This window comes from Equus przewalskii, chromosome 15, assembly GCF_037783145.1.
Source record: "Equus przewalskii isolate Varuska chromosome 15, EquPr2, whole genome shotgun sequence".
Classification (NCBI taxonomy): Eukaryota; Metazoa; Chordata; class Mammalia; order Perissodactyla; family Equidae; genus Equus; species Equus przewalskii.
The window spans coordinates 6,463,641-6,490,065 of NC_091845.1; the positions used below are offsets into that span (position 1 = coordinate 6,463,641).

Sequence of the window (26,425 nt, forward strand, 5' to 3'; positions counted from 1 at the left end):
CTCTGCTTCAAACATGGAGAAATAACTGGAAAATATAAAACGCAAAACCCAAAAAAGGCCAATTGATTTTCAAAAAGGGTGCCAAAACAATTCGATGGAAGAAAGAACAGTCTTTTCAACAAATGTTGCTGGGACAGTTGGATATATAAATGCAAAAGAATGAAGGTGGACCTTTACCTCACACCATATACAAAATTAATTCAAAACAGATCAAAGCCCTAATTGTAAGAACTAAAACTATAAAAACTCTTAGAAAAAAAGTAGGCATAAATCTTTGTGGCACCTAAAGCACAAGCAATCATAGAAAAAAATAGATAAATTGGACTTCATAAAAATGAAAAACTTCTGTGCATCAAAGGACACTATCAAGAAAGTGAAAAGATAACCCACACACAGAATGGGAGAAAATTTTTGCATATCATATATCTGATAATGGTCTAGTATCCAGAATATATAAAGAAGTCTTACGATTCAACAATAAAAAGACAAATAATCCAATTTAAAAATGGGCAAAGATCCTGAATAACATTTCTCCAAAGAAGACATAAAAATGGCCAAAAAGTATATGAATAGATGCTGAACATCATTAGCCATCAGAGAAACAGAAATTTAAAACACAGTGAAATACTACCTCTCACTCACTAGAATGGCTATAGTCAAAAAGACAGATTGTTACAAGTGTTGACAAATATGTGAAGAAAGTGGAACCTTCATACACCACTGGTGGGAATGTAAAATGGTGCAACTTTTTTGGAAACAGTCTGGCAGTTCTTCAAAAGGTTAAACAAAGTTACCATATGACTCAGCAATTTGACTCATAAGTACACACCCAAGAGAATTTAAAACATATGCCCACACAAAAACTGGTACACAAATATTCATAATAACATTATTTATAATAGCCTAAAGGCAGAAACACTCAAATGTCCATCACTGAGGAATGGTTAAATAAAATGTGGTATATCCATGCAATGGAATATTATTCAGCAATTAAAAGGAATGAAGTTCTGACACATGCTTACAGGATGGATGAACCTTGGGGCTGGCCCTGTGGCCGAGTGGTTAAGTTCACGCGCTCTGTTTTGGCGGCCCAGGGTTTCACCAGTTCGAATCATGGGCGCGGGCACGGCACCACTCATCAAGCCATGCTGAGGTGGCATCCCACATGCCACGACTAGAAGGACTCACAACTAAAAATACACAGCTATGTACCAGGGGACTTTGGGACAAAAAGGAACAACAAAATCTTTAAAAAAAATTTTTTAAAAAGATGGACGAACCTTAAAAACATTATGCTAAGTGAAAGAAGTCAGTCACAAAAGACCACATCTTGTATGATTCCATTTATATGAAATGGCCAGCATAGGCAAATCTAGAGAGACAGAAAGTAGGTTAGTGGTTGCCCAGGGCTGACAGAGTAGTGGGGAGTGACTGCTAATGGCACATGGTTTCTTTTGGGGATGATGAGAATGTTTCAAACTTAGATGGCAGTGATGGTTGCACAAACTTGTAAATCTACTAAATAACACTGATTGGGCATCTCAAGTGCATGAATTGCATGATATGTGAATTACAGCTCTTATAATAAAGCTGTTAAAAAATTCATGTTGTAATCTCTAGAGTAACAATAAAGAAAGATCAAAATTGAATAAGTACAAGCTAAGAGAAGGGGTAAAATGAAATAATAAAAATTTCTTAATCGATCCGAAAGAAAACATAAAAGGAGTTATAAAAGGACAAGGGACATAATGGACAAACAGAAAAAAAAATAATTAGTACATTTGAACCTAAATATACTGCAATTACGTTAACTGTAAATAGACTAACAACTCCATTTAAAAGACAGAAATTGTCTAAGTAAATTAAAAATAATCTAATCATAAGATGCCTATAAGATATCCACCTTCATTATAAGGACGTAGAAAAGTTGCAAGTAAGAGGGAAAAGAGAGGCCATGCTAACTGTTATGAGCTGAATTGTGTCCCCTCAAATTCATATGCTGAAGTCCTAACCCCTAGTACCTCAGAACATGATGTATTTGGAGATAGGACCTTATAAGAGATAATTAACTTAAAAACAAGGCTATTAGGCTGTAGGCCCTAATCTAATCTGGCTGGTGTCTTTATAAGGAAAGGAGATTAGGATTACAAGAGACACCAGGGATGTGTGTGAACAGAGAAAAGGTCACGTGAGGATACAGGAAGAAGGCAGTCATCTTCAAGCCAAGGAGAGAGGCCTCAGGAGAAACCAAACACAGCCACCTTGACCTTGGACTTCCAGCCTCCAGAACTGTGAGAAAATAAATTTCTGTTCTTTAAGTCCCTCAGTCTGTGGGACTTTGTTATGGCAGCCTTATCAAACTAATATGCTAACAATAACCAAAAATAGCTGTTGTAGCTATGATACTGCTAGACAAAGTAGAATTACCAATATTTGGAATGAAAAGAGACATAACTATAAGGTACTGCAGATATTAAAAAGATAAGATATCATGAAAAACTTTATGCCAACAAATTTGAAATTTTAAACAAAATGGACAAATTTCTAGAAAAACACATTCTACCAAAACTGACACAAGAAGACATAGAAAATGTGAATTGTCCTACATCTACTAAACTGAACTGTATTTTAAAACTTTCTCATGAAGAAAATTCCAGGCCCAAATGGCTTTATCAGTGAATTTTCAAATGTTTAAGGAAGAAATAACATTACTCTAATGAAAATCTTTTTCAGAGAAAAGTAAAAGAGGGATTATTTCACAACTCATTTTATGAGGCCATTATAATTGTGACACCAAAACTTGGTAAGGACATCATGAATAAGGAAAATTACAGATCAATCTCTCTTATTGATATAGAAAAAAAATCTAAACAAAATATTAGCAAGTCAAATACATTGATATACAGAAAGGACACATTATAACCAAGTCTGGTTTTTCCAGGAATACAAGGTTGATTTAAAATTTGAAAGTCAAAAGATGTAATTCACAAATTAACAGAATAAAGAAGAAACCATATATGATCTTTTTTCTTTTTTTCTCTTTCTTTCTTTTTTCTTTTTTTGGTGAGGAAGATTGGCCTTGAGCTAACATCTGTGCCAATATTCTTCTTTTTTATGTGAGATGCCACCACAGCGTGGCTTGACAAGTGGTGCTAGGGCCGCGCCCAGGATCCAAACCTGCAAACCCCAGGCCACTGACACAGAGCATGCAAACTTAATCACTATGCCACTGGGCCCACATATGATCATCTTAATAGATAAAGAATAAGTATTTGATAAAATTCAACATGTGCTCTTGATTAAAAATTTTTTTTAAATAAGCTAGGAATATAAGGGAACTTCTTTAATCTGATAAAGGGTATATTAAAAATTAACCAAATAACCAAAGAACAGGAAAAAACTCAGCAAATATATTTGATGGAGAAATATTGAAAGCTTTCCTCCTGAAATCAGGAACAAGACAAGAATATCTGCTATTATCACTTCAGTCAACATTATACAAGAGTCCTAGCCACGACAGTAAGGCCAGAAATAAAAAACATACAAAGATTGGAAAAGAAGAAGTAAAACTATCGTCATTCACAGATGGCACGATTGCATATATAGAATCCAAAAGAATCTACAAACCATTACAAATAATATGTGAATTTAGCCAGATTGCTAGACATTAGATCAATAGTCAAAAATATCAGTTATATTTCCATACACCAGAAATAAACAATTAGACAACACAAATTTTTAAATATTTTACATATGTTTATAAATATAACATATATTATATATATCTATAACAGAAAAAAATCAAATATCCAGGAAAAAAATCTAGCAAAACATGTGGAAGACTCTACACAGAAAACTATAAAACATTACAGGAATTAAAGAAGATCGAAACAGAAGGATATACTGTATTAGTGGATTGGTAGTCTCAACATGGTAAACACATTGGTTCTTCCCAAACTGATACAATGTTAATAAAAATTGTAGAAGCCACTTTGTGGAAATTGACAAGCTGAAGAACAGTAAAGGTAAATTTGATGAAGACAAATCCTGCAAGGTAAAGCTACTTGATAACAAGGCTTACAATAAAGCTACAGTAATTCAGATAGTGTGCTATTTACAAAATAGCAAAAGGATTTTACAAAAGCATAGACCAATAAAACATAATAGAGAGTTCAGAAACAGACCTCCAGTGATGTACGACAAAGCTGTCACTGTAATTTAGTGGGTAATAGGTGGTCTTTTCAGTCAATGGTGCTGAATCAATTTGATATCTATATTTAATTTCAATTTAATATCAATTTGATATACTATATTTAAAAATAAATAAATCTTGACTTCTCTCTCCCACCATATACACTAATCAACTCCAGATGATTTGTAGATCTAAATACGAAAGGAAAAACAATAAAGCTTTTAAAAGATAACATAGGAGAATACATAACAATTTGTTAAACAGGAATGGAAAGCAATAACCACGAAGGAAAATATTGATAATTAGGACTTAATTGAAGTTAAGAACTCCTGTTCATCAAGCAGTAAGGAAAGTAAATTAGAGGCTAAAGAATTATAAAGGAAGATAGAAAATAGTCCTTCTTGACAGACAATATGAATGTCTACATACAAATTCTAAAACTTTCTAAACAGACAGCTAATGAGAGAATTCAGCAAAGTTCCTGAAGAAATCAACATTAAAAAAACATGCACACACAATAGCATTCTTTTCTTTTTGGTGAGGAAGATTGGCCCCGAGCTAACATCTGTGCCAATCTTTCTCTATTTTGTACGTGGGACTCCGCCACAGCATGGCTTGATGAGCGGTGTGTACGTCTGCACCTGGGACAGAGCCTACAAACCCCAGGCCGCCAAAGCAGAGAGTTCGAACTTAACCACTACGCCACCTGGCCGGCCCCCACAATAGCATTTTTATGCATCAGTAATAAACCAATTAGAAAATAGAATAAAGGATCACTATCATAATAGCAAAAGCTATAAGCTATCCAGGAATAAATCTAAGCAAGCTTATGCAAGATAATTATGTGAAAGTAACTTAAAAACGTTATTGAAGAACATGCAAGAACTCCTAAATAAATGGAGAGATATATCACATTCATGGACTAAAATACTCAGTTTATAAAAATGGCAATTCTCCTCCAAATTAATCTATATATTTAATACAATTTCAATCAAAACGTCAGCAGGGTCAATTTGTCAACTTGATAAATTGTTCCTAAAATTTTATGGAAGGACAGAAGGTCAAAAATTACAGAGCCAATTTTGAAGAATGTGGTGAGGGGTTTTTCCTATTGGATATAAAGATTTATTAATTATGGGAAAATAGTGCAGTATTTGTGCAATGATAAATGAATAAATTAATTGAATGAATCAGAGAAACCAGAAACAGACCCAAGGATTGATGTATGATAGAAATGTCACTGCAAGTGGATGAGGACTCTTCAAGAAGTGATGCTGGGATCATTAGTTATCCATATGAAAAAAAATGAAACTGTATTCCTACCTCACAAATACCAAAAACATCAATTTCAGGTACATCAAAGACCTAAATAATAGTGGCAGATTTATAGGAGGAGATGAAGGAAAGTATCTTTATGACCTTGAGGTAAGGAAGGATTTTTCAATCAAGACACAAAAAGTACAATCCATAGAGAAAAATATTAATAATTCGAGTACATTAAAATGTAAAACTTTTGTGCTTCCTGTTTTCTAGGAATAAAAGGAAACTTCCTTAACCTGATAAAGGATATTTACTATATTTAATCGTATTTAATAATTTACTATGACAAGCATTTCGTAAAAGTCAGAAACAAAACAAGGATGCTCCTTACTCATAATTTTCAACATTTTATTGGCGGTCCCAGTCAATGAAAACACAAAGCAGGGAAAGGTTTCAGCTATAAATATTAGAAAGGAATAGACAATATTTGCAAATTATGTGGTTGTTTACCTAGGAATTCCAAGACAATCAAGTAAGAAATTATTAGAATTTTCTAATTTCCAATCAATTAGAAAGTTAAATGGAAAAAAATTCCCTTCATAATAGCAACAACAACAAACATAACTGGAACAAATTGTCAAGAAATTAGCAAATTGTATGTGAAGAAAACTACAAAATGTTATTTAAGGAAGAAAAGAAGACCCAATTGTACTAATTAACTCATCAGCAAATATTTGTTGAACACTTGTTAAGTGTCAGGCACTTTCCTAGGTTTTGGGGCCATTTATAGCAGTAAAGAAAACAGACAAATGTACTTGTCCTCATTGCGTTCCATTCTAGCAAGGGGAGACAGACAATAAACAAAATAAATGAAATATAAAGTATGTTAGTGGAGACAAGTGCTATGGAGAAAAATAAAGCGGGGAGAAGAATAGGGAGTATTGGAGGGGATGCTATTTAAAATAGGGCGGTCAGTGTATGCTACAACAATGGGAAGTCATATTGTAGAGATGTCAATTCTCCTGGCAAATATATATGCAAATTCAATGCCTTTCCAATCACATATCAAAAGACTTTTTAATGGAACTTGACAATTTGGTCCTAAGTTTCATATGGAAGAGAAAAAGTGCAAGACAAAATAATCAAGATGACTTTGAAAAGAAAGAAAAGGCTTGGATTTTCCTAACACAGTCAAAACATATTGTAAAGTTATAGTAATTAAAATTGTGTGATACTGGCTTACAAAAAGAAAAATAGACTAATGGAATAAAACAAAGCGTAAACAGAAATGTGGCATATTAAATAAGGGGTGGAGTGGAGGGGAGACCCAATTTCCTGCCTTTTTTTTTTTTTTTTTGAGGAAGATTAGCCCTGAGCTAACTACTGCCAATCCTCCTCTTTTTGCTGAGGAAGACTGGCCCTGAGCTAACATCCATGCCCATCTTCCTCTACTTTATACGTGGGATGCCTACCACAGCATGGCTTTTGCCAAGCAGTGCCATGTCCGCACGTGGGATCCAAACCGGGGAACCCCGGGCCGCCGAGAAGCAGAACATGCAAACTTAACCCCTGCGCCACTGGACCAGTCCCTGATTTCCTGCTTCTTAACTAAAGTCTCTAATATATGTAGTTTTCCATTAATTCTCTTGGATTTTCCCCAAAAGAGATAATTTTATCCCTCTTTTCCGATTCTTATGCTTCTAGTTGCTTTCCCTTATCTAACAGCATTGACTAACACCTCTAATATCAGGTTAAATAATAATGGTGATTGTGGTCACTCTTTTCTTAAATCCGACAGTGTTTCCCATTAAACAAGGCGCTGGTCTGGGGGCTAAGATATCTCTGTCTCTATTTGTATCTCTGTCTATCTCCATCTCCATCTCTATACCATATATAAAATTAAAAGCATAAAAGCAGATGTATGTAAATTCATGTTAAAGGAATATGATAATTTTTCTATTTTATGATTTTAGGAAAGTATCCATTGGTTCCTATTTTACTGTTTCTATCAGAAATGGGTTTTTAATCTTGTCAAATGCTTTGATCTATTAATATGATGACTTATTTATTTGACTCACTTATGATGAATTATGATTTCCTAATATTTAAACATTCTTACATTCTGGAATGAGTCCTGCTTGATCATGATGTTTGTTCAATATGCTGTTGGGTCCTATTCCAAATATTCTATTTAACATTTTTGCATCAATGTTCATTAGCGAGATTGGTCCCCAGTTTTTTGTTGGTAAATTATGTTTTTTTGGTAAATCATATTTTTCTAGAACACCAAATCTCAAGTTCTTTCACTCTCATTCTCTCACAAATATACAGTGGAGCTGTCCAGAGGCTACAGTGTATGACATCACCACAAGTTGAATGCAGAAGTGGGTGAGAATCCACCTGTCTTCTATTGAGCCAGATATTAAAGAGGTCTGCAGAAATGTAAACAAGCCACTCTTCTAGTAATTTTTTAAGGAAAATATAATTATTTTTCACAAAATTGTTATTTATGGTAACATGTAATAGGTTTATTATTATTTAAAAATTAATACATAAATATTGTTTAAATTCTCAAATTTAATATGTAACATAGTAAATATTAACAGATAGAACTCACGTAAGTGAAAGTTCTTTTGGGTCTTCAGTCATTTTCAGGAGCCCAAAATGTTTGAGAACTGCTATCCTACCAAATTATGTATTTCACTTAGGTTTTCCAATGTATTTGCATAGGGTGGTGGTTTTTAAAACAGTTACTTTCCCCCTGCCATTTCTCATTTTGTGTCTTTGGGCTTTCCCGCTCTTTTGAAAAATTGGGTTGGCTATTGGGTTTTTTTTGTTCTTAATTTTTTCAATGAAACAGCTTTTTGATGTATTAGTCTCAGTTTTAAATCTCATTAATTTCTGCTTTTATCCTTATCAATTTTTTCTTTTGCTTTCTTTCCATTTGTTATTTTTCTACTTTTTAGTTGCATATTTAATTAATTTTAATATTTATTAACATAGGTATTTAATACTATTAATTTTCTTTGAATGCTGCTAAGCTATATCCCTGAGATTCTGACATGTCTGTTTTAAATATCAGAATTTTCTAGAAATTCTGTAATATCATTGTGCATTTCCCCTTTGATCCTGGAGCGCTTTGATTATATATTTTAAACATCATAAATAACATGGGCTTTTATTTTTGTTTTTACTCTTCTGTGCCTCTTATGAAATATTGCAAAATTTGAAATAATAGAATTTGAAAGCATGAAGTTTTACCGTTTACCTGTTTGTACTTTGCAGCTTCGTGCACAGCTCCCTACCAGGTTTGTGACAGGTGAGTCTGGGGTGGATGCCCTCTGAAATTCCTTCCAATTCTAAGATTCAATTATTCTAAATGTGCATGTAAATTAGATTTAAAAATTATTTTTTTAATGGATGTTTCTCTTCTCAGAAAGATTTTACGACTCTCAGAAAGCAAGCCAATGTCCTTATTCTGTGCCGCACACCTAGACTGACTGCAGCCGAGGGGAAAACGTCGTATAAAGAAGGAGGTGAATTCAGAATAAAGTGGAGGAGGCTAAATATAATCCCGGCCATTATCAACCAGGCGCCCTGCTTTCAGAGCCACCGCCCAGTGTCACTTCATCCCACTAAAGGCACTTTACACTGTGTTCTGTTAGGGGCAAAGATCCCACACACTGTTCATCTGCAGCAAGGGGAATTATGCAGCAAGGAGCCCAAATGAGTCCTATTCATACACTGACAACACGAAACTACTTATGCGAGCACCTTGTCGCTACCCATTAAATAACAAACCATCTGTATTTGGAAGAATGCTACCACTGTCAGCATAATTCAGAAGCAGCAAAGTGGTTAACTAGTAGGTTTCATGTTGATGTATTTGTTTCATGATTCTGTTTGATTGCCTGAATTCCACGTTCTGAGACTTCGCCAGGTGTTTTCTCAGAAACACCATTGTCTTTGGCGCTCTCTGATTTACATGCTCCCAGCTGGCACCTTGCTGGCATTTAACCCATGGGCTGGTACACATCTACCAAAATTCAACTTCGGTTGTTTTGTTTTTTCCCAATTTGTCTTCCAGAAGCCACATTCTTACTCACAGTAGAGTGTAGAGTCTTATACTCACTTTAATACTGTATTTGAATATAGTATATTTTTAAATGAATCACTTTCTTGCAGAGAGAGTTGTGCCTTTCTCTCCACCCTTGTACCTCACAGCTCTCAGGCCTTTGAGTGTTTGTTGGAAGGCAATAACACCTAACTCAGGAGTGAGAGTGGGAACTCTGGCTCAGCCCTGCCTGTGGTTCCACCAGAGGCTCTGGACAACAAGTAGAAAGTTAAGCTTTCCAGTTGTGTTTATCTATGATTTAAAAAGATCTGTCACGTAGTACTTTTCATCAGTTCTTTTGGATGTGGAACCTGGCATGAAGAATTCCTCTTCCCACAATGCCATCTAAATGCTTATTGGTTTTTAAGAAGCTCCTTTTTCATGCAGGGAAAAATACATATGTTTTGTGATCTTAGAAGACCCTATCTATTAAAGTCTTAAATTTCATTATAAAAGAGAGAGACGTAGGAGGAGTGATAGTGGCAAAATATGAAACACATCTTTTTAATATTCTCTCCCCTTAGTCTCTGTAATCTTTCATTAGATTGATCCTGTCACTTATGGTAATGTTTTAATTAAGATGATGCTTCAAACAACAAGCGGCCCTGAGGCTTGAAGCAACTGTAAGGAATAAGATACTGCTGGAGAGCCCAATCTCATTCTCTGAGGTACACTCTGCAGAACTCCTGCACTCAGCTGGGGCCGTCAGCTCTCAACCAGAGCTTGACATGGAGCCTCTCCACTTGTTGCTCTCTGAGTACTTTGGCATACACGGCACATGTTACTATCTATGGAAGGTTCCTGATCTGTGCATCCCAGGTGGATGTCGATTTGAGCAGCTTGAGCACCCGGGATCCGAACTGGCGAACGCCGGGCCGCCGAGAAGCGGAATGTGTGAACTTAACCACTGCACCACCGGGCTGGCCCTAGAAACAATATTCACGGTTTATAGATTTTCTAGAGAATGCATAGATCTCCCTGCCTTTCAAGACTTACTCTCCATGTGTCCTAAAAACTCACAATCTTTAAATGGTCTCTAGGTTCTACAAGGATTGCTTGAGCAGTACTCATTACTTTAAAAAACTGATTTTGGCGTTTGTATTTTGTCCTTAAATTCTAACTAAATTGCCGACAGCAGAATCCGCCATTATAGAATAGGTTTGTATGTGATGTTCAACTTTCGCCTTCTGGTCAAGCTACTCGGCCCCTAAGAAGTTACAATAATAAATTATTCTCCTTTGAGTTCAAGTCAGGCAATATTGGGTTCCAAAAAGCCTGTGTCATTCCATGTTCCTTGTGGTAGTAATGGTACCCAAACCTCTTGCAATTGCGTTGTCAGAGATGGCTTCACGGATGAAATGTGAGCAGGGCTTGAAGAGTGAGAGTGTTTGGACGCACAAAAGAGAAAGAGAGAGCAGAGGTGACTAGGCAGGAAAGCACAAGTTCTATTTAGGGAACAGAGAGTGGTTCCTTAGTCTGGAGTAGAGGACTTATGCTGTAGGAAGCTAAGGCCATGTACTGGGTTTTGTTTGACAGCCCTGATGATAAGCTGTAGTTTGGCCTTTCTGCTGTAGGCAGTTGGGAGCTATCCCGGCTGTGTGAGTCAGGGCTGTTCTTTGATGAAAGTGACTTTGGGCTTTATCTGGTCTACTTTTTCAGAGTAGATGAGGGAAGCAAGTCTGGGAGCAGCCAGAACATTACAAGGATACAAAATTAAGGGACTTGAATAAGGGTAATATTTGTTTTTGAAAATGATATTAAAGGGTCCAAAATGGCGATGTGGTTAATAAGAAGTTAGAAATCCAGGACTTTCTAGAATGCTCTCATTTCCATTCCTGTTACATTTTAGATGGTGCCCACAAGTTTCAGTAGATCTTGTAGAAGGTTTTGCTGCATTACACTGTCACTCCACAGGAAGAGGATCTATAACCAAATTTTCAGATAAAAATCTAGAAAGTCTGCTGATTTCTATGTCAGTAGACAGCTACTTGAAAGAAAGGTTTATTTTCAAGTAGAGTGCTTGAAAGAATTTTATCAAATATTAAAAGCAACCTCATTTTTCCATAATAAGGTCAGACATTTCATAGTCCATGGCTTTTCTTGGAGAAACCAAACTCCAAGGTTTAAAAAGGAGGGAGGCCAACAAGAATGTAACAAACTAACGGAAAGATTTTAAAGTCAAGGAAACACCATTTCCTCTTCCCAGTTCAGACTTGCACCTCTTTCCATACCACCCTCACTCACTTGAATTAGTCTCCTGCAATGTTGCAATAGTTAGTTCAAAGACTAGCTTTTCCAGGAATCTTATCCACTGCAGGCAAAACTCTAGGGAAGGCCTAGTCTCGATACATTTTTGTCAATGTATATCAATCAGCTTTGCTGTAGAAACAAACAACTCCAAAACACCAATTGCTTATAACACAAACATGCCTTTATCATTCACATTAGATGCTGGCAGCTGCACACAGGCTGTGGGTCTGTTCCACGGGTCTTTCCATTCTGAGACCCAGTCTGGCTACTTTTGTGGCAGTGGAAGAACCAAATGAGTTGGCATTCACGGAGTAAATTCTGTTGGTTTCCATGCCATTGGCCAAAGCAGGTCACATAACCAAACCCCACGTCAGTGAGACAGAGAGACAAATCACTCGGCAACAAGTGGGGATGTATCATCAGCTTACAAGAAAGGAGGAGAGTGAACAATTGGGAATAATACAAATGACTCACAAGCCCCCCTGTTGATGACATCCATTTATTCAGCAAGCTTTTAGCGTTATCTACAAATGGTCTACTTACCAAATGTAAAATTAATAAAAACCCTAAAATTTGTATGGAACCACAAAAGACTCTGAATAGCCAAAGCAATCTTGAGAGAGAAGAACAAAGCTGGAGGCATCATGCTCCTTGATTTTAAACTATATTATGAAGCTATAGTAATCAAAACAGTATAGTATTAGCATAAAAACAGACACATATATCAATGGAACAGAACAGACGGCCCAGGAAGAAACCCATGCATATATATGGTCACTTTACAACAAAGGAGCCAAGAATATACAATGGGGAAAGGACAGTCTTTTCAATAAACGATGTTGGGAAAACTGGACAGCCACATGCAAAAAGAGTTAACCTGGCCCACTATCTTACATCATGCACAAAAACTACCTCAAAATGGATTAAAGACTTAAATGTAAGACCTGAAACCATAAAACTCCTAGAAGAAAACATAGGTGGTAAACTCCTGGACATTGATCTTGGTGATAATTTTTTGAATTTGACACCAAAATCCAAAGCAACAAAAGCAAAAATAAACAAGTGGGACTACATCAAATTAAAAAGCTTCTGCACAGGGGCTGACCTGGTGGCACAGTGGTTTTAAGTTCGCATGCTCTGCTTTGATGGAGCAGGTTCAGACCCTGGGTGTGGACCTACACACTACTCTTCAGGCCATGCTTTGGTGGCGTCCCAACATACAAAATAGAGGAAGATTGGCACAGATGTTAGCTCAGGGAAAATCTTCCTTATCAAAAAAAAAAAAAAAAAACATAAAAAAAACAACTTCTGCACAGCAAAAGAAACTGTCAACAAAATGAAAAGGCAACCTCCTCAATGGGAGAAAATACTTGAAAAATCATATATCTGATAAGGAGTTAATAGCCAAAATATATAAAGAACTCATACAGCTCAAGAGTAAAAGCCAAACAATTCAATTTAAAAATGGACAGAGAGGACAGTCCCATGGCCGAGTGGTTAAGTTCGCGTGCTGCGCTTTGGCGGCCTGGGGTTTTGCCGGTTGGATCCTGGGTGCGGACAGGGCACCACTCATCAGGCCATGCTGAGATGGCGTACCACATGGCACAACCAGAGGCACTCACAGCTAGAATATACAACTACGTACTGGGGGGACTTTGGGGAGAAGAAGAAGAAGAAAAAAAAAAAGAAGAAGAAGATTGGCAACAGATGCTAGCTCAGGTGCCAATCTTTAAAAAATAAAATAAAATAAAAATAAAAATGGGCAGAGGAGCTGAACAGACATTTTTCCAAAGAAGACACACGGATGGCCAACAGATACATGAAAAGGTGCTTAACATCACTAATCATCAGGGAAATACAAATCAAAACCACAATGAGCTATCATCTCACACCTGTTAGAATGACTATTATCAAAAAGACAAGAAATTATAAGTGTTGGCGAGGAGGCGAAGCAAAGGGGAGCCTTGTGTGCTGTTGGTGGGAATGTAAATTGGTGCAGCCACTATGGAAAACAGTATGGAGGGTCATAAAAAACTAAAAATAGAGCTACCATATGATCCAGCAATTCCACTTCTGGGTATTTATCTGAAGAAAATGAAAACACTAACTCAAAAAGGTATATGCACCCTATGTTCACTGCAGCATTATTTACAATAGCTAAGATGTAGAAACAACCTAAGTGTCCATTGACGGATGAATGGATAAAGAAAATGTGGTATATATACACAATGGAATATTATTCAGCCATAAAAAAGAATGAAATTTTGCCATTTGTGGCAACATGAATGGACCTTAACAGCATTATACTAAGTGAACTAAGTCAGACAGAGAAAGACAAATACTATATGATCTCACTTATATGTGGAATCTAAAAAAACCCAAAAAACAAAAACCAAGCCCACAGATACAGAGAACAGATTGGTGGTTGCCAAAGGCGGGGGTGGGGTGAGGGGTAGACAAAATGGATGAAGGGGGTCAAAAGGTATAAACTTCTAGTTATAGAATAAATAAGTCATGGGGATGTAATGTACAGCATGGTGACTATAGTTAATAATACTGTATTGCATATCTGAAGGTTTCTAAGAGAGTAGATCTTAAGACTTCTCATCACAAGAAAAAAAATATGTAACTATGTGTGGTGAAGGATGCTAATGATACATCGTGGTGATCATTTCACAATACATACAAATATTGAATCATTATGTTGTACACTTGAAACTAATACAATGTTATGTCAATTCACCTCAATAAAAAAATGCATTTTAAAAATGTAAAAAAAAAAAAGAAAGAAAAGAGACAAGAAAGCTAGTCTCTCCAGATATAATGATGTCCTTTGAAATGGCAGTCTTAGGGAAAAGAATCCTGTCAGGAATGTGCTCAGGCAATCCATGGACTTAGCTTAGTGGCCAAACTCTGGCTTCAGAAGTCTAAACATCAGACCTAAAGCCTTGATAAATCTCTGACCTACTCCTTTGAGACCAGTCCTGGACCCATTTCTTTACCTTAGAACAGTAAAATAGATCCCAACAGAGCAAATTTGGAAGAGAAACTGAAATCTTTAAACCATTCAATAGGAGAGCTACTTCTAGAAATTTCCTAAGGAAAAGTCATGTTTCATTCAAACATACTCAGCCTACTAGGAAATTACAACTCTAAAAATAGGTACAAAGTTCAGTTCATGAGCCACTCTTAATGAAATCCTTATATCTGTAATTCTTTGGTCCCACTCTCAGTTGAGCTTTCTGCAAATCTAGGGTCCCTTTTGTCTGAGTTCATATGCTTCCTGTAGTCTGACCTGAGCATCTCTGTCCTAGCTCCTGAGAGACCAACGTTTCTAGTTCACCGCCTTAACTACTGGTCTCAGGCTGACATCTCCATATACCTGAGAATCTTTTCTTTCACAGAGGCTTCACCTTCAACTCTGCCTTGCAGCATTTAGTCTCTTCTGGAGGAATTTGTGAGGTATCTCTTATTTTTACAACAATAATATTCTACACTAGAGTCAGTCATGTAAAAAAAAGAGAGATGATTATTATACATGAAAGCCTATGGAAATCAGCAACAGAAAGTGTCTAGAGATCAGAACAGTAGGTAATGATTACTCTCAGTATCCTTTTTCTAGCCCACCACTTGGTTGGACCCCCATATACTTTATTATTTAACTATTTGTAATGATGTGCTCACTATCTATGTTCCCCATCAAGCTGTAAGCTCCATGATGGCACAGCCTTTATCTGTTTTGTTCATTACTATGCGCCCAGGACCTAGCAGAATACTAGGCACAGAGCAGGTGATCAGCATATATTTGTTGATTGATTGACCAATGTTAGATGGATTGCTTAATATCTTAGAGCTTTAGTTTTTTCATCGATAAAACCAGCGGATAAACTAGATCATCCTCAAAGTCCTTACCAGATTAACTAGTTTGTATCATGATTTGTGAAGTATACTGATGTTTGCAAATTACTATGAAAGGCATTAAAAACATAAGACAGATTTTCGGATGCATAGAGGGATGGATAGATAGGGGATAAAGCAAGTGTAATAAAATGTTAATTGTAGAATATAGATAGTATAAGGATATTCACTGTATACCTACTTCAACTTTCTGTGTATTTTAAAATTTTCATAACAAAATGTCGGGAAAAAATGTGGGGTTCAGAATAACCTAAAACATGGACTTTGCTAGAAAAAAAGCTGCAGAAAATAATTCAACATAAAAATCATTAACAAGAGTTTAAGATTATGAATAAAGAGACAAATTAGACATATTTTAATAAAATTGTGTGAACTTGCAACAAATCTATGTAAGTAGTAGAGGCAATAAGTGTATGATGAGAGTCCAGAGGAGAAAGAACAATCATGGGGGACCACTAAGGTGGGGAGAAAGTGCTTCATGGAGGAGGTGATATTTCAGCTGGGCCTTGAAGGATATATGCATGATTTGGATGAGTAATGAGGATAAGAAAAACAATTCTTTTTTTTTTTTTATTGAGGTCATATTGGCTTATAAAGGAAAAGGAATTTTTAAGGAAAACTGAGGATAGCTGATAATGATAAAGTGAGCACATGTGCGGAGCAAGAATGAAAAAGCAAGGATAGTGAATTTTACATCAGCTTAGCTGCAACTAAATAGAGGGAAACATGGTTGAAAAGCAATAATGAGGATAAATAAGATTTATTGGGATTTTCCTTATATGTGTGAGGTACCTGCACACAGCACTTTCCATGCATTATCTCATTTAATCCTAACAACTGTATGGGGTTTTACTACTGCAACTGTTACTGGTGAGGAAACTGAGGTTTTAGAGAGGTTTAGTCATTTGCCCAAGGTCACTCAGCTAGCAAGTGGTAGACCAGAACTGAAACCAGGTTTGTCTGACCCCAAAGCCCAAATACCTAATCACTAGACATACTGCCTCCCTGGTAAATCGAGGCTAGACTCTAGGGGGCCTTAAATACCAAGATAAGGAGTTAGGACTCCACTCTCTGAGCCTGGAGATCCACTGAAAGATTTTGATGATGAGATATTTTAAAAGAAGTGTACCTCGCAGAAATAGGCAAGACATTGAAGCCAGGAAGCCCAATTAGAGGCTGTCACAATAAGAAGCGTTAATAAAGGCCCTAATCCACAATAATAGCTATGGGGACAAAATAAAGGAATAGCCTTTAAGAAGAAATAACCTAGTGACCTCTTCCTACCAATATTATAGTGAAATATATTGAAAAATTCACTGTTTAGGTTTTAGATATTCAAACCCAAAGTGTCTTTAGATCCCGAGTTATATTGTGTTAGCCCAGTGAAACTCCAAAGACAAATGAGCAGCCCAAATGTCATTTCAGTCCACTCGCCAAGCCCCTCAGGTCTCAAGGCTGGTTTGAGGGTCTTCAGAGTGTTGCCAGGTCAGGTTTGGCTGAACCACCTATGGGGCTCCTTGGGTTGAGTCTTGCAATTCTCTATCACTACCCATGAGCTCCAGAGTGGATGTAAGAAGTCCAAAGCTGTGTCATCCCATCAATAATCAGATACAGCTAATCTGCCTGCCCCAAGAACTGGATCTAGAACAACTAGGGTTTGTTAGGCAGTCACTGAACTTAACCTGATCTACTGGGATGGCTGTGGCTTTCTGCTGTAAATGCCTGGAGGAGTTAGCTGAAAAGCAGAGATTCTCATCAAAAGGGATGTATGTGGATATGGAGGTGGATGAAAATGACCAGAGGGGCAGTGTTCCCCTGGGGAGCATTCATTTACATGTAGGGTGGAGTCCCTGAAACAGGTCTCTGGTGTTCCCTCCTCCTCGCTCTCTCAGAATATTTCCCTAATAAAGGCTGGAGGGTATGGACCCGAAACAAGACAAGAAAAGACTCCTGAAAATATAGACTAGTGGACAAGCACAAATGTGTGTGTGTAACTATATCAATATCCAAGCAAGATAGAAAGCAAGTTCTCAAAGAGTGACAGGGTGTTTAATAAGAGGAGAGTACATGAGAGGAAATGAATAATTGCCATTATTTTCCCCACGTTAACAATCAACAGGCTTTGAAGTCCAAGGAGATTTGTAGGAGGAAGAGTACCATTCAAGGGTGAGCCCAAAGCTCACACACTCAGAAGTCACCTGTAACGAGGGATAGCCTCATGGGGGTATTGTGAGAGTCTAACAAAATGATACATGAATCAGTGCTTTACAAACAGTGAAGTGCCTTTAAATTGCAAGGTGCTATATAAACTGTAAAATGCCATACAAATGTAAGGGATAATTATTATGATTATTTGAGGAGGAAAACATTATTCTGAATGTAGTCTGGGACTTGAGAATTAGACAGTAACAAGGTTATTTTTAACAAACAACAGAATTTGCCTGTTGACATGCATCTTCTCTCTTTCAAAATCAATAAACATTCATTTCAAAGAGAAACTATTCAAAACATATGAGACTCCTTTTCTGAGATTAATTTCCTTCAGAACCAGTTTATAAAACACATGAAATTATCTCATTTACAGTCACATTGTGTTTTGAACCTTACATATTATCTAGCTTCATCTTTAGGGTTGACTCCAAAAGAATTTTAAGTGGTTTTTAAAAAAAAATCTAAATTCACTCCCTAAAGCACTGATTCTTAATCTTTTTTGTTGTTGTTGAGGACCTGCCAAAATGCACAATACACAGAGCAGTTTGCATGGGAATTCCTAGATTCCCAGGTAAAAAACTCCTGATCTTCCAAGAGTTACAAAAATTCAAATTTGAGGGCTACAGATCTGAGGCCAATTATTTTCTGAGCATAAGCAGCAGGCTTGTTGGAATAAATGTTTAGCTTCCCAAAGGAATTGTTTGAAGGAAACCTCACCACTGTAGGAATGATCATATGGTATGAGAGTTTAAAAATTGGTTCATTAGAGTTACATGGGGTTTGTGTTGTCATTTCTATAGCTGCAGTGGTTTTTGCTGTGTGGGTATGTTCACTGCTAGTGGCATGCTTAGGTAGCAGCATTTGCCTCCCCAGGTATCTACCCTCAACTCAATTTAACCAACTCAACCTAAAAAGAGTCATAGTCCTAGGAAAAGGCATCAGTTGGGCTGAAATCGCCCTAGAGGCCCACCTGGTTACAGGAGATGAAGAAACGTATGATTAGCATTTGTTTAGTTGCTCCTGGAGGAGTCCTGGCCAAGAAGGGTTTGGGGCTTCCACTGGTTCTCTTTATGAGACAAAGAAAATTTCTTGTGATCCTCTCATATGCCAATCACTGTTAGGAACAGACTTTAGATGAATTAGCTCATTTAATTCTTAAAACAACCTCCTCAAAAAGGTCGTATTGTTCTCATTTTATAGATGAGAAAATTGAGATACAGAAAAGCTAAACAACTTATAATCCAAGTCAATAAGCTAATAATTAACAAAGCAAAAATTTAAATGCCGATTTGACTTCAGAGCTCAGGTTCTTTCTGCTGCCCAACTCTCTCTTTCCATTGCTTCCCTAGCCTCTGTCAAATGCTCCCGTAAGCCTCTCCCTCCCTGGAGTGTCCCTGGAAATGAAACCCATTCACTTATCTCATGAAGGACAGTGTCCCAAATGGCCCATCAGACACCTAGGACTGAGACCCATTTGCTTCTATTACTAACTTCCTTCACAACCTCATCAAGCTCCTTAAGTTGGCTGGGGCTTGGTTTTCTCATCTGTAAAATGAGGGGCTAGATGAGACTTCCAGCTGAAAAGTTCAGTAACTGAGTACCGTGAGCTCACACCATTCGTCCCAGCTGGAATGTCTCTCGATCTTGTGGGCTGCTCACAGCTCATCACTAGGGGCCGCCTTCTCTGACCATCCCAGCTAGAAGTATGGTCCACTCCAACACATACTGCTTTTTGTCCATTTTACACTTACTTGTTTCATCTTTTTCATTCTCCTTCCATATCTTATCTGAACTTATCTGAATTCCTCAAATACTTTTTAAAATCCTACACAGTATTCCAACTTATGAATAAACCAGAATTTATGTTTTAATTCCGATGTGAGACGATTGTTTCTATTTTTCAGTGCTGAGACCAATATTCTTTTACTTGCCGCCTTGTGTACATGTGCAAGAGATTGTCTAAAGCGAATGTTTAGAAATGGAATTGCTGAGTCATAGGGTTTGTGCATTGGATGTTGCCAAATTGTTCCCTGAAGTGGTAGTACCAACATGTGTTCCCACTTGCAGTGTGTAAGAGTTCCATTTCCCATATCCTCACCAATACTTATCAAACTTCATTTTTTGTCCAAACTAACATTTTGACTGCATTTATCTAATGGCACTTCCCTCTTTATATTTGTATATGTGCTACCTCCCCTATTGGGTTGTAAACTTTATGAGGGCAGAATCCTTGCTTAACTCACTTTTACATTCTTCCCACAAAATTTACTGAGCTTAGTAAGTGCACAATAAAGAGTTGTGAACATATAAATGATGAGCAGAATTAATTCATCTTGACCAAAGGAGGTGGGAAGTTCCGTGAGGGCAGGGATGAGGCATTCTATCTCTATTAATCTAGAAAGAAGATTTGGGGAGGGAATCCCTATCAGCTGCAGAGATGATTGCACAGTGGTCACAACTCGCCTATTGACCAAGATCTATAGTGGACTGTCACCAACCTTTGAAGATCCCACCTTTAGATCATTTTTTATCACGGTAGTCATCAAATATTTACTGATTGTTGTGAGCGGCAAATTTCCCTGTCTCTGGGGCCATCTTTATTATCTACCAAGAGGGCTGTTTCTGAATGGAACTCCCCCATCTCCCACCTGACCCCATTACTAAAGGCTGGGTAGAATCTATGTGTCCTTTGGACTAGGGTGCTACATGACCTATGGTAAATGCCTCCCCTTTTTGTCACCCCAGCAGTTCCAGGCTGACTCATTTTCTAAATAAGCCACTTGTGGTTTTTGATCTGACATCACATGTGGAAGAATGAGTAATTTTTTAGAATCAGAATTATGTTTGATCAGAATAAGATACATTGTGTATGTTACTCATGGCTCTAGGACAAGGAGTCAACCCTGGTAACGAGTACTCTAACCTTCTCCCATCCCTCCTTTTGCTTGGGCCAAGGGATAGAGAAAAAGAGAAGGAAGGAGGTAAATAGAGGTGTGAAGCATTTTTGTGTACATCTCTTATGTTGTTATCACATTATGTACAATTTAATAAAATTATATCTTGTTGACTCTGCTAGACTAAATAAAAGTACTATAGCAAAGTAGTTAAGGCCTTGAGTTCTGCTGCAACACTGATTGTGTTCAAATCCCAGCTCGACTGCATGCCAGTGGGTGACTCTGAGAAAGTTACTGAATCTTGATGTGCTTCTACTTCCTCATTTGTAAAATAATAATAGTGCCTATAATATAGGGTTGTAAGGAACAAATGAATTAATATATGTTAAGTGCTTTGAATTGTCCGGGGAACTTAGTAAGCACTATGGAAGTGTTAATAAATATTTCTTTGAATCCATCATGTTTATGCTCATAGTAAATACTCAGTAAATGCTTTCTGATGAAATGAATGCAATCCATTAAATATACTTGGAATCAGGAGATGGAAGTGACTACAAGTGGTGGACTCTTGGTTGGAAATGGAAGAACCCTAAAGAGCTATTCCCTTGAGCATAAGTATCCCCGCCTCCCCTTTTGTTTGGTTTGTTAGTAGTTAGTTCCCTAGTTATGTATGTTGTGGTGGGAGGAGGGCTGCCTGCCCCCCTCCCACCACCTCCCCCTCCCCCAGCCCCCAGTGTCACTCAATGGGAGGTTCAACTTCCTGTTTTTTAAGTCTAAGAAGTACAGTTCTAGATCCTTGAACCCTGAAAGCACGGAGAATTAGAAAGGAGACCCTGGTACCAGACAAATTCATTTTATGATCTCTCAGCATCTACTCCTTGTGAGGAGGGTTAGCAAGATAGTAGCATTTGGACGAGTGTTATTTTGTTGAATTAGTAGGAGAGGCATCATGTATAGGAAATTATTTAGATAAAATGTTAATATACTGATTTATTTTTATTAGTGCAGATGTATTTATCCTCACAGCATTTGTGGTCTTTGGAAATGTATTCTTCAGTACCACAGAGTCATGAAGAAACCAGAAGAAAATCCCTCGGAGCCCACCCTCAATCGCAGGCCTCTTCAGGATGCCTAAGGCCAAGCTTGCGAGACTCCACTCATCAGAACAGGTCGGTCTAGCCTCGTGCAGGCTTTAACTGAGGAGCCTGATGGATCAGACAAGTAGGTCTAACTTGGCTGCTACAGGAGCAAAGGTGCTATACTTATTAGAAAGGCTACAAATTCAGTAAAATTGTTAGAAATGCTGCATTACTGAAGGAAGTCCAGCTGTCCTGGAGGAAACAGATTTACCAGGGAGGCGTCAGGAGGCCCAGTATAAGTGGAATCTAAAGAAAAGCCATACTCTCAACCACTTGCAAACACAGCCATACATTCACAATCTCACTTAACACACAAACACGTTCACATACACACTGACACAAACAGCTTCACCCTACTAGACTCTTCTCTACCCTACACTCGCAAACACACACATATGCCTCACATACGCGTTCTCAGTCAAAAGAGTGGCCTCGGGGAGACCTCGAGGCTGAATCAAATGCTGGTTAATGCTGCTGCTTTTATTACACCAAAGGTCTTATTTATTGGAAGATGAACACAAACTTGGCATACTGCTGTTACAGTGGCATGCATTCTCTACAGTGTGGCTTCAGAGCTCAAGATCACTGCAGCACGCACACAAGAACTGCTCCCGAGAGGAGGGAAAGAGGGAAACTGCAGAGCCTTGTTTTCTCCGGTATCAGCAGACTAAAGGTACTTCACCACGACAGCAGTTGAGGAAGCTCATGTGCTGGGCAGGTGTGTTTTAAACAGCTAAACAGGTGTGACAGGGGATCTAGCTGTGGGTAAGTTCCTAACACTTGGAGCCAAGAGTACTTCCGGGTAAGTATATGCTCCCTAAACAGGCAGCACTGACTAAGGGTGTGAGGGAGGGCGGCATGCTTAGGACTGCAGCTGAGATAGGTTAAGCTACCAGGAGTCCTCAATGAGGGGAATCCTGGCTTCACAAGGAAGAATAAGACATGATGGCTCTGTCACAATAAGGCCACTAAACTCACAGCAAACGAAGACCTCAGAGGAAGCTCTCATGACTACAGGAAAGCAGCTCTATCCTCTCTGATGTCAGGTGCCCCTTGCTGGTTGGGCCCATGCCCTGAGACCTTCACATGGTCCTTTCTGAGCTGCAAAACATCACTTAGCACAACGGAGCAGAGGAAGGGGCCACACACGTCAAGGTCATGGGGCATCACCACTAAGCGTGGCTGTCTGTTGCTGGCAAGTGTCTCAGATCCCTTTCCTGGTTGGGCCGGGTGCCCTGGTGTATCTGGAGAGCTAATCTGAAAAGAGGCTGGCAAAGGACTTCCTCAAGCTCCGGATGGTCTCCGCTTTGGCTTCATCCTCATTGGCTGAAGACCGGAAGAAGGAGGACTCAGAGAAGCTGAAGGCATTTGTCAGGGACTGCGACTTGCTTCAAGATAAAAACCAGAGAGAACATGAGAGGGTGGTGTTCCCAGTGAGGCAGGGAAGGACGGTGACATGAGAATACACAATCAGAATCCCCACTCCCACCCCAGGGAGACCAAGGTGACAGAGGAGAAAGCCAGCAGTGATGTCCTACCAAGACCTTGGGAGGCCCCTGTGCTATCTTTCCTCACCTTCAGTGCTGCTAAAAGAAGAAAGGATGGGGGCAGCGTGGGAGAGAGGGACAAAGGAAAAAAGAGAGAAGAGAAAGAGGGAGAAGGGAAAGAGGAAGAATGGGTGACTCAAAGGCTGTTTCTTTTATTTCATACTAAAGGGCCAGCAGGCTAAAGTTCAGAGGGCCCAACTTGGTAAGTACTAATCTAGGAATTTCACACTGTTCTCCTTTGATGAAATGTAGCAACCAGGGGCCCATGGGCTCTTGTACTCTCCTTTCCATCAACTGTCAAGTGGTGAAGCCAGCATCAGAAGACCTGGGTCAGTCTTGGTTCTGCCACTCACTCACTTTGACCTTTGGCAAGCCATGTGCCTCTCTGGGAATCAGTTTCTCACTGGTGATATGTAGATGTTTAGTAAAATGATCTCTAAGCCTTTTCAGTTCTTTCTATTCTCCTTTGTTTCCTGATTCCAAAGGAACCTTTTAGCTTGGCACAAGCTCTAGGGCTTCAATTTACCTGTTCTTAAAATGGGCACAATCACCATTGCCGTCTTCCTCAGAGGAGCCCTAATATGTCTGTGGTGTTCAGGATGTCCATGGGCAACAGAGATACCTATCAGGCCTACACAAGGTTATTAGGCAGTTTTCTAATCAAACAACCCAAATCACACACATTTTAGGGATCAATTTTTCCCATGAGAGACTAGTGATTCAGAGAGAAAAACTGTGAAGGCAAGAAGGTCAAGGGGAGGCCAAGCCCAGCACTCTAGAAGAGGACAGGAGGTCTGGCATCTCCAGTGGCCTGTCTTGTCTCCTTCTTGACTTCCACACTGTGTCTCTTTCCTGCTGGTTTCTGGCTCGAGACGCTTCTCCTGGTGTCTTAGAACTCCCAATCCTCCCTGAAAATCGGGGTGCAGCCCTGGAAACTCCTTTCTATAGGAACGTGAGTGGTTTCTCTCCTCCTGCAGTGACTGTGAACAGATGCCTTGCCTTTCATTAGGGCTGGGGATGAGACCCAACACGCTGGCCTCTGGGTTGGGGGGACTCCTCTGCATGTGCAGGCCAAGGGCATCAGGTACAAGCCTCCAGCTTGTCGTCAGGGGCTGGCTCTATTCAACAACTTCATCCCAGAGCAGTGACAACCCAAAGATCTGCCCTGAAACTGGGGTGAGAGTTGGCTAATGAGACGGTAGGAGAGATTAAAAAGTCAGCATGCAGAAAACTGGGCTAAGTGGAGTTCATGGGCCAGGCGAGATGTGAAATGTGCCACTGACCAGAGCTGGGGAGCAGGAGTGTGTGATGCCTCTCTTATGACCCAGGACTGGAGACCTAGGGAAAGTGATCATCTGGACCACCTGAACCTTAATCCTGGCTCTGCCACTAACTGGCAGAGTGGCTTTGAAAAAGAAAATTAATCGAATCTCTTTAAACAATGTTTTATCATCTATACAATGACTAGATCATCTCTAAGGGCTCATTTAAGCTCCAAAATTCTACAGCCCCCTTTTCTTCCTCCCTGAAGATTCTCATCACATTACTCTGAGAAGCCCTGATGGGTCACTCCCATTCCCCCAAGGCTACAGCTGTCTTTGCTGACAGGGATGACAGAGGTCTGTCTGGGGACACTGAAGGCAATCAGAGGCACTCTGTTTCTGGGGGAGAGGGTGGAACTGACCACCATCCATACCAGGTGCTGTCCCCCCCAAGTACAGCAACACTGTTTTCTAGGGGCCCTCAGTTCTTTCCTCTGAAGCAGGATAGTGTCATGGGGGCTTCCAGAGTTACTGCTGGGAACGAGGGAACCCAAGAAGATGGAGTTCCTCAGCATCTGTATCTTGCCACTCCTCTGACGCCCACACCAGAAATGGACCTCCTTCTGACAAAGCTGAAGGTAAAAATGTTGAAATGGATTTAACTGCTTCCCCCTTTTCCTTCTGGGTAGGCTTGCTGATTGCACACTCTAAACCCTGAGTCAGAGGCAGGAAGAGGATTTAAAAAATAAAATTTTTTTAGAGAGAGAGACACACACAGAGAAAAGGAATGGAAAAAAGAGTAGGAGACAGGATTAAAAAAACAACCTTAAGCTAGTACAAGAATAGGAGAAGGGGTAGTAACTCCGCCTTACCGCCACTCCCCAGGAAGAAAGGGGAGGGTTTGAGCTTCTAGCTAGACCTTAGACTTTCACTTCCCTCTTTCCTACCCTCTCCAATCAACCCCAACCATGCCCCCAACCAAAAAAAACCCACCAAAAATCAACCCTCCCCCAGAAAAACCCCACAAAAATATCTGTAGGAGGCGGCCAGATTGAAGGTGCTTTCTAGCAGCTCTGGAACTAAGGCCTGCGAGGAGGGGCAGGAAGAGGGGGGGAAGGAGCTGCTGAGTTGTCTCTTACTTGAGCTGTGGGTGAGGCTGGGGCTTCTGTGGTGGAGCAGCCGGGGGTGGCTGGGCCTCTGCCAGGGAGCTGCTGCTGGAGGGTGCATCTCCGTGGGTGGTGGGGCCGCCCGGCCGCTCAGGAGCCGAGGAGGAGGAGGAAGAAGAGGAGGAGGAAGAGGAGGAAGGTGGCAGTGATGGTCCAGGGGGGAGCCGGCGTGGAGGCAGCACCTTGCCTGGGGGTTGCACTCCTTGGGGTTGCCCAGGGCCCCCTAGGTTCAGTACAAGAAAAACTTCATAATTTAACCATATCAAAGGGTTTCCTTATTAGAATCTACATCTCAAAGGGTGTGGTTAGTTAATTACTGAAATGATAAGCTCTATCACAAGCCACCGGAAGGGCTCCAGAGCAAGTCCTTGGTTACCCTCATACAATGCCACTACTTGTTCCTCCTCAGAGACACAGCACCTCAGTCACAGCAGAAGTTAGGAGGACAGGAAAGAAAATATGGGATGAGTGG

The 26,425-nt window shown here is 39.3% G+C and overlaps 1 protein-coding gene across 1 annotated transcript in view; it reads right to left on the reverse strand.

Annotated features, from left to right (window-relative positions):
• Positions 1-22,456: 22,456 nt before the first annotated feature.
• Positions 22,457-26,425, reverse strand: part of SYN2 (synapsin II) — a 175,075-nt gene continuing 171,106 nt past the window's right edge. The window contains exons 12-13 of the mRNA XM_070576487.1: positions 25,927-26,176; positions 22,457-23,366 (exon numbers count right to left, since the gene is read on the reverse strand). Of these exons, the coding sequence (XP_070432588.1) occupies positions 23,231-23,366; positions 25,927-26,176 (386 nt within the window). The 3' untranslated portion in view covers positions 22,457-23,230. The remainder of the gene's footprint in view (positions 23,367-25,926; positions 26,177-26,425) is intronic.